At 33.0% G+C, this 13651-nt stretch overlaps 1 protein-coding gene across 2 annotated transcripts; it reads right to left on the bottom strand.

The window, feature by feature from the left end:
• Window positions 1-1075: 1075 nt before the first annotated feature.
• On the bottom strand, window positions 1076-6658 carry LOC134707786 (uncharacterized). Of its 2 annotated transcripts, none has more exons than XM_063567830.1 (2): window positions 6570-6658; window positions 1076-4464 (listed from the first exon to the last, which is right to left on the bottom strand). In XM_063567830.1, exon 2 carries the CDS (start codon window positions 4276-4278, stop codon window positions 2698-2700), a length of 1581 nt encoding a protein of 526 aa, XP_063423900.1. In that variant the 5' UTR covers window positions 4279-4464; window positions 6570-6658; the 3' UTR covers window positions 1076-2697. The 2 variants fall into 2 exon arrangements, with proteins under 2 accessions (XP_063423900.1, XP_063423899.1); XM_063567829.1 differs by lacking the exon at window positions 6570-6658 and adding an exon at window positions 6391-6512.
• Window positions 6659-13651: the final 6993 nt, after the last annotated feature.

Genomic DNA, 13651 nt, shown 5'->3' with positions numbered 1-13651 from the left:
CCACTATATATATTAAAAAAAGTTCTCGCCCATCCAAATACTTCCACCAAAAAGTGCTTTCCCTGCCCCATTTTGCAGCGGCCCATCCATCTGATAAATATTGAACGGTCCCTAACGACAAAGACAGACGTACAGTTATGACAATAGTTCATATGGGCCGAGTGAGTTGATAACATAAACGGCGCCAGATCCGCGTTTCGACAGCTAATGACTCATCAGTGAAGGCCAAAACAATTGAATTTCTTAAATCTAATACAAAAAGAGAGAGAAGATAAAATTGCGAAGGAGCTTCAGTATAGCCAAATTTGGACAAAAAATAAGAACTTCGCATAAAGGTGTAATCCTAAATTTTAAATTCGAAATAAGTTTTTTTCAGCAAATTTGAATCAAACAATATCCGTATTCTTATACCAGTACCGAAGAACTGTCCATTAGGCTGGTGATACTCGGGGTCTAACATTCTACCAGACCCAAAGGTAGTATTAACATAAATAGTACCTTTCTTAATGCACTAGGTGCGCATTTCGACAATAATTTCCTATTCACTGACGTTCGCGTCAATTTATTTGAGTTGATCTCAAATACATGCCGAGGTGCGGATCAAACCAAAAATAACATTATATAATTTAGATGATACAGAAAAGGAATCAAAACTTTGCATGAAGAAAATATATCTAGTGAAAAAATATTAAGTACAAACATTGTATGATAAAGATTCTATTTAAAGTATGTGTTAATATAAATTTAAGTTGGTAATCAGATATTATATAAACAAATATTTTAGACGGAATTCGAAGCATTGCCTGACAAAATTGCTTTGATTTGCCTACGCTTCGGCATTTTCAGTTTGTCAGATTATTTTGTCATCCAACATCAATGGTTTAACTGCAATCATATTATAGCGTATCGGATAAATTATGACGTTATGATTGGTTGAGCATCGTCACGTGGTGATCGCTATTATAAATTACATGGTTCGCTACTGACCCCCTACGGACCCATAGTAAAATCCATAGAGGGGAGGTCGAATCTCCTATGGATTTTATACTTTTAAAACAGTGAGAGTTTCTTTTAAAGGCGAACGTCTGCTGTCCCTTCTTTTCATATACATAGTTGGGTTTTTTTAACAAATAATTTGGAATTGCTTGTATTGCTGAAGTTTTTTCATTTTGCGGAACGTAAAATACTATCACAGCATCTGAAACACGGAAAAATATCCAATAAAACATAAAACAAAATCATTGCCAAACTCTGCCCATCGATCTACACCCAATTAACTTAACATTATTAATTTTTTTCCTGTTTAGATTCGTAATAACAATTCATTTGTTTAAGTCAATATTCAAAATTCAGGTTTTTTTTGGCATTTGATCTTCTGATAATGTTTCTTTGATGAATTTCCCTTTTGATTATTTGGAGAATGATTTTTTTTCGGACACTTTATATTGGTAGAAAACAGCCACAATGATAACACTGTTCATTGGGTCGACTCAATAGTACAAGAAAACAGCATGTACAAAGTTATTTAAGCGTATCTTAATAATCCTAAATCTATTTTGTTGGAAACGAAATGTTTGATTCTTCATCTCTACTTTATCTTTCTAAGAATGCCTTTGTAATACAATTAATCTCGTTTTGTTAAATTTTATACCACCCATTTAGTTAAATTTTATCAGAAATTATATTTAAAACCATCATACCTTTGTTAATCCATTGTTTAATTTCACTCTATAACATATATTAGAATTAAAAATGTTGAACACGGATTCCTGAAATTTGTTAAAGATATTGTTTTGTACAAGTAAAACTTTATGTCACTTTCCCAACATGTCTTCATTACGGTGATTTTGATGCTTTTGTCAATCTTTTTAAAAAACCGTCCGAGTCATTTTTATACAGTAAAAAGTATAACTATATCGAACTGCGAGGAATATTCTAAACAGAAAGTCACTTAGCAAATGGCAAAATCAAAAGCACAACTACACCAAACACATGTATAACAACTGTCATACTCCTGACTCCATTTTGGGTTGATATCAAAAGACCAAAACTTTTTGATTCTAAATTTTCTAATTGGACATCCAAACTCCTTGATGAAGAACTTACAAAGGCTAATCAAAACTATCAACATAATGCATTAGTGCATGAATAAGAGCTTCAAAACAAAATCGAAGAAATGTGTTAAATAAGTAGATTGTTTTATTTTTCTCTTAGTAAATTTCTCATTTCTCGGACAACCCGGAGACAGAATGCACCAATTAAAAAAAACAAAAACACAAACTCGCACCAATGAAGAAATGATTAATCATCAGTGTTTTAGGTTGTCCTCCTCTTTCATTTGAGTTATTCCCTCCTTTCTGGGAGCACTACTATAACACTGAGACAGAAACTTAAAATTGGACATTTAAACTCCCATGGAAGAAAAACTGACAAACGAATCAAAACTATCACCATATTGCATTAGTGCATCAATGTTGTTTGAGAAACACCAACCTCAGCTGTGTATTAGTATAAACATTTTCAGTAGTCTCCAACCTGAGCTCTTGCATGTTTTTTTCTAGTGTTATATAAGCATAAAGTATTATAAACAGTACAACTATAAAATAACATAATTAACAGACCAGGTTATTCAAACAAAAATGTTACATTTGCCACGGTAGCTCAACATATCTCTGTCATGTAATGACCTGTTTTTTACTACCATGGTCTGAAAAGATATTCGTCAGTGTCTGTTTGGGTATTGTCTTCTTCAGTGTCAGTTTGAGTACTGTAATCCATTCCCTTAATTGTTATTATTGTTTGCTTTGGACAAATTGAAAGTTTCTTAGAAAGGCGTAAATCTGAAATAAATTCTTTTCCCTTCTTTTCATACATGTAAGGACATTTGGGAGATATATTTGCATGTATTGTCCAAATGTTTACATTTTGTGGAATTTGAAAGAGTCTAACGCAACATTTGAAGCACTGAATAGTATTCAACGCAACACAATAAAATCCAGCTTCTGCCCATCGTTCTACATCCGATGCACTTATATTACAAACACTAGCTTTAAAGGTTTCCTTTCTAGATTTTAAAGTGCAATACGTTTTTTCAAGTTGAGATGCAAAATTATTTTTGGTATTAACATCGTTGAATTGTAAAATTGCATTCTGTATTTCTTCCTCTGATAAAGTTTCTTTGATGAATTTACAATCTGGGTATTGGGAAGCATGTTTAGTAAGCGGATTTGTATGATATTTTACATTGCTGAACCAACCACTACAGGAATAACACTGTCCATTTAATCCAACTCCTGGGTAGAAAAAACCAGCCTGGGCTATTTTGTTTACCTGATCTAGATCACTTTTAATCCACGCTGGAGGAAATGAATTCCTTCTTTCTTCAACACTACTATAATTTTCAAAACGCGGTTGTTCAATATCAGTAACAGCTTTTCGTGTAAAACCGTACCATGCATTTGGGTAAATGTCCATGAGAAAGTTTTCTTCAGCAGAATCATACTTTCCAGCAACAGAACACACTAATTCTACAGGTTCAAAGTCTCGAGTGTAACAAATTAAAGACGAACAAATATCAGAAATATCTGACACGGCTTCTTTGAATCTGTTTGAGTTATTATCTAGTATAATCAAAACCTTAGTATTAGGACTTCGCAAAACGTGTCTTTGTCCCAAAACGTCTACGGTTTTGTGATCCTGATGTTTTTGTCGATATCTGAAATATTCATCCAAGTCGATTTGTAAACAAAGAGTTTGTGTTGAAATCATAAGACCAAATATTTCTGATTCTAAATGTTTCATGCTTAATCCATGCAAACCTAAAGTTTCAACAAGACCATTTTTGGCCAGAATTGTACAAAATGGCATTATCTGTAATCTGATTTCTGATACAAGATCCGTGATGGAAGCTGCTGAGTTGTTATGAATTATAGTAGTTTTCAGCAGTGGAAATAACCCATTTTCTTTAGTTATTGATCCAGTAGTTATAAAAGTGATAACGCGATCAAAAACTTTATTGACACTTCCGTACATTATGCTGGCACATGACAGAACAAATTCAATAGTATTATTTTTAATTTCATCCTGACATAACTCGTCCGATAATATTATAAGAATTTTATTAGGAAAGGGATCTAATGCCTTAAGGGTACCAAATATTGTCTTTTCTGGAAAGTGATTAAATGAACAATATTCTAGCTTTTGATTTTCGAAAGCAGGATAAAGAGTTTTATGAGTAAAACAATCTGTATCATCATATAGAACAAACACTTCATACATTTTGATGTATCATTTGATGATCACTGGAACTAAGAAGGTATAATCTGATATAAGTCCTTCTTCAGCAAAACATTTCCTTTTGATATGAATTTACGGCACATTTCTTGGATTATGATTTATATGAAGCAAACACCTCATGCATTTGAGTAAAATTGAGTCTATTCACGTTTCAATCCTTTTTTGTGTCTGAAAAGAAAATGCAATTGTTTTGTTTAAAGACAAATAACATTTCATGCACTTATATATATATATCTGTTTTACACAAGTTAAGTTAGATACTGCAAGCAGTAGATCAACTGTATTTATTTTATGAAATGATTGTCATGGGTTGTATGGGCTTTGTTCATTGTTGAAGGCCGTACGGTGACCAATAGTTGTTAATATTGTTGTCATTTGATCTCTTGTGAACAGTTGTCTCATTGGCAATCATACCACATCTTCTTTTTTATATGTCAGTCTGGTAGGTTTCATCCATCTTCGCTCGCCAACGGTTACGATCCACTTCCGTCATCTCCACCCTTGGCGGATTGAGATAGAATTTCGGAGACATAAGGTGATGATTTTCATTCGTTGCAGTCTAAACTAGTTGCATCCAATCAAAAAGTGCCTATAACATGATCACGTGTAAATGTAGAAATTGTATGTAAGCAATTGCCACGTGCTTATTGTGCAACAAGTCTTTACGTACCTAAACATACGACTATATTTAGTAACAATTTGAATGTTTTAAATCAACAAATAGAAGTTTCTGTGTGTGTTTCTTGCACAATTGCATGAATGTCAACGTATATTATCGTTTCCTGCTTTACCAAGTGTGTAGAATCTAGACGCTACCGTGTTTTTACTTCTTGATTGAAGAGTTCAAATGCTACCATTGTTCAATAAAAATGTATTCGGAATAGGCTTTTTTTTAATCTACCGATAGATGGCACAAAATAGTTATCACAAATGTTGGCTTAATCTGACAAGGGTGGAGAGGAGGGAAGTGGACCGTAACCCTCAGTTGCCGATCTGATCTATACTTCATTTTCATGATACATTGGTATATATTAATTTTTCATGGTTAGGTTTATTTCTACATTTGGTGTTTGTGATGATTGCAAGGGGATCATTTCTCTCTGGTAGGTTTCATTTGACCCTACCATCCTGTTCACGATTCATTGGTCAATGTAAAGTGTAAATGTTTTTGTTAAATGAATGAACCACATGGTGAACATGTACAAAGCCAATCTTCATTATATGTAGAATAAGGGTTGCTTTAATAAGGAAACAAATGAGGTTAAATTATTGACGAACAAGCAAATAATACATCACGATGTTTTCTAGCTTATTTTGAAAAATTTAATCAAACTGGTTGTTTAAAGTTATAAATATTGTTTGTATATTTGTATTTTTTTTTAATTCAAAATGATTAACTAATGAGGAATCAGAATTTTTTTTTTGTGAATTGGTAAATGGACAATTGGTCTCACATCATTTAACAGTCAGCACATCTCTAGTCAAGGTTTACTTGCTCTGCTTTCTACATTAATTTAAACACGTTTTTTTATTCGTCACGCAGTACAGTCATTTATATTGGAAAACAAATTCAATTTAAAAGTAGAACTCATTATTGATTTTCACTTTTCAGAAACACCAGAAAACAGGTAGTCAACATTTTAATAATTTAGAATTTTTATGTTTAAATATATCTTAGTTTGTCGTTGAAACATCTATCAGCGTAGCTAATTTGTTAAAGCACATAGTGTTTCGTCGTTTGTTCTTTTTTTCAAAATGTATTAATATGACTACCTGCAAAGCCTAAATAAAAGTTTTAATTTGAACAGTATTTTCTTCTGAATTAATTCTGCTTTTATTAATATTTGAAAGAAAACCATCATGGTATAAATTGTTTTCTTTTGGGTAAATAATGTCCGTAACGGTATGAACATATATAATTGAAAAAAAACCTTTAACTCCCAACGAGATTACTATAAAATTTAATTTTATTATAACAAATAAAATCATGTCGACACATGCCCTTTTGTGGAAGTTGATGAACCGTCAATTCATTCATTTGATTACAAAAAATATTTGATAAATTTTCGATTGTCTACATCCAGTAGTACTCACCGTCTACTCTTATACTGGAAGTATTGAATACCAACAACACTTATCGGACAGCACAGCAATGTGTTACATTATTAAAAATATACTGATAGGTATTTGTTAACTATCAACAAATTTGATCCTTAGTTTCGGGTTTTTAAATTGAAAATCATTGACTGAATGAATGAAAATTTAAAACGTACCTAGACTCGTTATGCATTTCGTGCATAATTTAGATGAGACGTCATCGAATTAAACCAACAAAGAAATTGTTCGATCTGTTGGCTCCTGTGTTACACTTTTAAATGTTAACATTATTTTCTTTCTAATATAAACTAAACATGCTGAGCATGAATACGAATTCAAATAAGGTAAAGTAACTGATTCGTATGTCAATCACGTGATGTCAATAATACACCAGCGATTTAAATTTTTGTTTAAATGTTTTTGACCTAATAGAACCAACCGACGTCTTTTTTTTCCCCATCTACCGCCTTTAACAATATAGGAAAATGGCAGTTGTTATCTTATAGTTCGTTTCTGTGTGTGTTACATTGTCGTTTAATTTTTTTATAATGTTTCAGTTGTTTCAATGTTTTCCTCTTATAGTTGTTGTGTTTCTATCGGTTTTGTTTATATGTTTTCTTTCGATCGATTTATGACTTTCGAACAGCGGTATACTTCTGTTGCCTTTATTTATAAATGTTTAAAAGAAAAAATAATATCAAAACTTATTGTTGTTGACTATTATTATTTTTGTGCATCATCCAAGGAGAGACGAATGTCTTTACGATATTTGTACAATATAAATGACATTTTTTGGAAGATAAGCCATTAAGATTGATTATTAAAACACAACAAAAACAATTATGGTTTATTTTCGTTCCTCTCTAACAATACCAACTGTTTAATTTAAAAGCCTCAATTATATTATCAATTATTTAGCAATATGTTTGAACAATATATAAAAGTAAAGGACTACATTTAAATTTAAGTCACAGTAAGTTCATACATTTAAGGTCCATTTCTCGTGCAATTCTATAAATCATTTGACGTTTCTACCCTTTACACTAACATTTAGAAATGAGTCAAAGAGACAACAAGCCGGAAAAGAGCGGGAAACAGCAAAAGGCCACGAAAAAGAACCCAGAGGCGAGCTTCAGATTGCCCCTAATTAAAAAATATACACTGGTTCAGAGAAAATGGCCGTCACAATAAACTTCAAAACATTTGTAAGAACAACGACGAAAAAACACCATATAAGATTAACAAAGGCAAGAAGCTCTTGATCTGAGACAAGTGCAGACATGAATCGGGCTTAAACGTGTATTATGAGATCTCAACCCTCCCCAATTAATAACAAAGGGCCACAATCATGGGGAGTAGTTATTGAGTGAAATTGAATTGGTCATGCCTGCTGAACTACTGTCGAGGTAATTGTTCATTGTATGTATCAATACAACGTATTCACACCCATCCCTTATTAAAAGGTTGATTTTCGAAATTGTGTAACTTTAAATATTTCCTTATGAGATGAGATGGAAAATACTTCATCAAAGTTTTTGATATTCTGAAACAATCTATGAAAAAATATTTGTGCTTCTAGGTCCTGCCATGTATTAAAACTTTTCTCGATGCACCAGTTTGTCTGTTCCCGTAGTAGACTTTGTGGTGTAAATACGGGCATATCTTTTTTTACATATAATTTGATGAACCTTAAAAGAGATGTGAAAGATACCAGAGGTCCATTCTAACTCCCAAGGCAAAAATAATGGTAAATACCATGGCTAAAATAGAACAGACAAACAGACAAACAAAAGCTGAGAAACGACTCTGGTTGCGGGTATTTTTCGCTACATTGAAGACCTGTTGGTGACTTGCTGATGTTGTCTAATCTATGGTCGGGTTGTGTCTTTTTGACAAATTTCCCATTTCCATTTTCAATTTTAAAAGTACACAAAACATGATATAGAAAACTAAAGACTAAGCAACAAGAACCCCATCAAAAACTTGGGCGATGTCAGGTGCTGTTGAAGGGTAAGCAAATCATGCTCAACATGTTGCACACTTCGTGTTGCTCATGCCATTAATAGCTCGGTAATAAGTCTTATCCTGGAAAAGAGGACGGCTTTGTAGTTACATAAGGAACATATCCGCTATCATATATGAATGGATATCCCAAAGCGGCCAACCAACTCATTATGGCGCCTATAAGATAAACGAATGGATGATTTTAACTTCACCATTTGAAACTCCTGGTTTAAGAATTTCATTGTGAGCAGCAACACTTTATCAAGGAAATTATGATAGGAAATAAATGTCTGGAAGACAAGTATCAATTGGGATACATATAATGTTTGCGATTGGACCGTAAATAATGATTCACTACGGAAAGCAATTGTTGAACACATTAATGTGGATATACTAAGCATATGTGAGACGCACTTGAAAGAAAATAATAAAATTGCAGTAGATGGTTATACATGGAAAGGACATAATAGAAATAAAATACATCGGAATGCGCCGAAAGCGTCAGGCGGAGTTGGTCTACTAATTTAAAAATGGATACTTGAGGAATACAAATATGAAACAATAGATATGTGTTACGAATGAATACTCTGTAGTAGACGGGGAAGTGGGGATTCTGGGCCACTTTTTCTAATGTTAACCCTATGGGGAAAAGGTAGCCTCCTAAGGTGTACGTAGTGACCTTTAACATGTTGATACGTGTCAATAAATCCGCCATATTGAAAAATCGCGTCGGTCTTTTAAAAAAAAAGGTAAATTGTTATATTATTGACACTTATTAGTATTATATATTTCATATTTATGGGGTGAAATTTTTGTAAGGTTTTGAATTTACAATATAACTGCTAAATCACTGAAAGATTGCGTTAACTTATCTTCGTCATACCAAGGAGGTTATATTAGGTCTAATATAACCTCCTCGGTCATACTATGTAATCAAATTTAAACTTGTCAATAATCTGATTTAAATTAGACGCCATGATGAAAATATTATGAAAATATTATAAACATAGTTAGAGTTATGCAGTCTTTCTAAAGAAGTCAATCATAATATTATTGAATTAAATATCTTCCAAAGATGAGATTTATCAATTATTTAATTTTCATGTGTTCGATGATACATACTGTTATAATACGTCTTTTGTTTAATATCCAACTATCATCCCTCCGTTAATCATATAAAATATAGTATTAATTGAAACATTATTTTATTATTTCCTCGATTAGATTCACTTTTAAACTGAAATCCTTTTAATATAAAATGACAAACTGATACACACTGTGTGGTGACCTCAACATGGAAGTATTATATTGACAGGAACTCCAACAAGCGGACTTCAAACGTTTATAGTGCGATGCCGCAAAATCGTTAAGTATCTGTTAATTAACTCAACATGTCAATAGACAGGGCGTTGATACGGGATTAAAGAGCTCTGATCCGAAAAAATATCAAATATTTTGATTTATTGTTTACTGAAAGTCCAATGGCAAATATTTCATGCAATTAAACAAGAAACAGAAACATAAATTGCTTAGCATACGGTGTAAGATGTTTCAGAACTGTTAAGCTTTTAAACATATAAATAAATTCTTATTTGGTTTCCATGATAAAAAACAATTAAACTGCTTAGGGCCCATCATGGTGATCTCTTTAAATGCATCAGAAATATTCAAGTCATCTGTAAAAACAAATATGTCAGACGTCAAAGTAATCTCGGACTAGGTTGAATGTTTAAGGTTTTGGAATTATCATAAAAGGTGTAACAATTCATCTGCATGTCTCGTAACCTGATATTTCTATGTAGAGGTCACCACATGCGTGTAATTAATTATTAACCTCTTTTAGTCTTTAAAACATATTTGATAAATAAGTTAAAACATTTTACGATAGAGAAAACCATAAATATTTGTGTTACACTCGATAAAAGTTTTCAATCTTTAACTTAAAATTTGAGTTATCTGGCAATATCTGGCACACTACACGCGCATCCCATTATTTTCTGCAAACACTCTACTTCAGAATCATGTAATTTTCATAATCGGATATTTCCCGATTTTCAAGTTCAAATGATTAAAACATACTCAACAAAACTAAAAATAAGCTTGCCCTCTTTCCGAATGCAATTAATTTTCTTATGTTATTCTGTTAAATGTGGACCGATTATTCCGATCTTTTCAGCTTTGTTCTTCATTTATTGAACGGACACAGGTGTTGTTATTCATGTGGCGATTCACAAATAACCACGGGAGTTTCCGTGTTTATTTACATTGGTAGGTAGATAAAACAATAGATATCAAATCACGTGATGAGACCAGCTTCAGTTAACAGTTAAAAGAACAGGAGAAGGCGGTATCGCAGATACCCCACAAAGGAGTTATCACGTACTTGACAAACTGAGTCGGAACCTTTTATTTTCTTAAATATTAAAGAAATCAGTGGGATGGGAATGTGCTAAATTTTTCGTTGGAGTTCCTGTCAATATAATACTTCCATGACCTCAATAACCTGGTATGATTAAGTACATAGGTGAATGACCATTAATGTAAACATATATCAAGTTATTCTTATCAAATAATGATTATATCAACTATTTTTATTAGTCTGTACTGAACGTTTAAACATTTGGTTCATTATAAAATGTGAACTCTTTTAAAGGTTTGACTATTACAATGGGAAAGGATAATTTTGTAAGGTCACTCGAAAGTGTGAATATGTTCTAAATTGGTCAGACAATACTTGGTTATGTTTTATGAAGATTTGAGCCCTCGGCTTTTATGAAGATTTAAGCCCTCGGCCAATTGATACGATATTCCCGTGCTTGCATTTCCTATCATGATTTTCTTGAAAGAGGGTAACTGCTCACAAGGAAGCTATTAAACCAAAAGTTCCAAATGATGAAGTTGAAATCATCCCTTCGTAAATTTTACGGACGCCATCACGAGTTGGTTGACCGTTATGGAATAACCGTTTCACAAATGATATCGGATATGTTCCTTACGTCGTAACTACAATCCCCTTCCCTTTCATGAATGTGACCTATCGAATTATACTATTTACCGGATTTGTAATCACATAAGCAACACGACGGGTGCCACATATGGAGCAGGATCTGCTTACCCTTCCGGAGCACCTGAGATCACCCCTAGTTTTTGGTGGGGTTCGTGTTGTTTATTCTTTAGTTTTCTATTTTGTGTCATGTGTACTATTGTTTTTCTGTTTGTCTTTTTTATTTTTAGCCATGGCGTTGTCAGTTTGTTTTAGATTTATGAGTTTGAGTGTCCCTTAGGTATCTTTCGTCCCTCTTTTAAAGTTACATTTTGGATAAACTTATTCATTAATAAATGCTTTCATTTCAAGTTATTTGGTATTTCATCAGACTGTAAAAAAAATTTTGCCTTGCAAGCAAAGAAAATAACATATGATCGCTCCAACAGGTAAATACGACTAAACTGATTATCGATCGAAAAATTTGTCGGATTCAAAATTAACCAATCAGATTACGTAAATTACGGAATTTCCACAATTCAGGAAAATTCTGCTATATAAACGATGAAAATTGTGGGGCTCGGACAGTTCTATTGAAGACATTCTAAAGGTGAAATCAAGTTAACATTCACAGTGTCCTAAGGATTTAAAGGTTTGGTATGGCTAATAATTTGTTTATTTGAAGCATTTTTTAAAGTTTAATAGTAAAGGATTGTATGATATGAATTAAAGTTTTCTTGATAATTTTGTTTTTAAATTTCAAACTTATTTTATGAATAACAATTAAATGAAATTGACAGATGCATATCTTTAGAATAAAGAAATAAAAGGGGGAGGCTGTATTTTAATTTTGAGTTCTCGAAAGTTTGAAGTATTCTCCTGCACTGGTAAGGTGTACTGACTTAGGGCAGTGTCATGTAGCTAACAATGGAGAGGAAGTGCCATGTGGCATGCCCCGCTATAGTCAGGAAGACCTCTCCGACCAAAACCTTTACAGTCATACTTAACTGTGAGAGACTGAGGAGTCGTTTTTCCGACCCGTGGGCGAGTACCAGTGGCGATAGGCTCCTTTGATATGAATAATGGCTGGTTGTCCATATCATATATTATGATAAATAATAAAAATTAAAATTAAAAAAAAAAAAAAAAAAAAAAAAGCTTTAACTATATTAAGAATACTTTCACGTTTTAGGCAAAAAAGATGGAACCAGCGTCGAAAAAAGTCAAGATGACAAAATCTCCAATCAAATGTGGTGTATGCAGAAAATCGTTTTCCCATAAAGAGAGTTTAATGCGCCATCAGAGATCGGTTCATACTGGAATGAAATGGCATTGCGTCACCTGTGATATGGTATTTTCAAGAAAAGAGAATTTCCAACGTCATAAGCGAAACCATGATAAACAAACAGTCCAAAAGGGTGGTGGTGTTACTACGACTAGTTCAGAAACAAATGAAAAGACGGATCCATGCAACTACAAAACGCTCATTGGAACGGTTGAAACACATTAGATCGATGCGAAATGATTGAATAAATTTGATCCAATGTCATTCCTGAAAAGCCAGTATGATGATGTAAAAGATATCATTATGAGTAAAATTAAAACAAGAGGTGGATTGAAGTGGTATTTATCCATGAAGGTTAAAATGAGCAGACGAAAAGAAGATGCAGTAGAAACTGCAGAGCCGCATTTCCGGGGGAAATGCCAGACCAGTTAAAAATTGGAGGATATAGATGAAGGATTGAAGGAGTCTATAAAAAAGATGTATACGTCTTTCATTGAATACCAGAGACAAGGGAGTAATTGGATGGTGGACAAAGTAGTAGATCTTACCATACACATGGCACGGTACAGACCCTTTAAAGGCTCAAGTTATATTCCTCTTTCAATTAAACTCAGATCAAAACATGTCATTATCAATGTCAAAAATAAAGACAGCAAATGTTTCATGTGGTCGATTTTGGCAGCAATTCACCCAGCGAAATGTCACGGTGAGCGAGTTTGGAAATACAAGGAACTCACTTCAAGCTTAAACTTTGATAAGATTATATTTCCTGTGAAATTATCCGACATACCAAAGTTTGAAAAGCAGAATGAAATATCTATCAACGTGTTTGAGTTTAACAAAGGCGAAGTATTCCCTATTCATATTTCAAAATATCGATTTGAACAACATGTTAATCTACTCATGATAGCGGACAACAAGAAGTCACATTTCTGCTGGATTAGGGATCTCGATCGGTTATTAAGGGACCAGCATAGCCATCGCGC

This window comes from Mytilus trossulus, chromosome 2, assembly GCF_036588685.1.
Source record: "Mytilus trossulus isolate FHL-02 chromosome 2, PNRI_Mtr1.1.1.hap1, whole genome shotgun sequence".
NCBI lineage: Eukaryota > Metazoa > Mollusca > Bivalvia > Mytilida > Mytilidae > Mytilus > Mytilus trossulus.
The sequence above is the reverse complement of the archived record's forward strand: the minus strand, read 5'-3'. Positions and strand labels throughout refer to the sequence as shown.

What these genes read in the sequence shown, in the direction of transcription:
- LOC134707786 (XM_063567830.1), bottom strand. Translation starts at nt 4,278, where the DNA reads ATGTATGAAGTGTTTGTTCTATATGATGATACAGATTGTTTTACTCAT.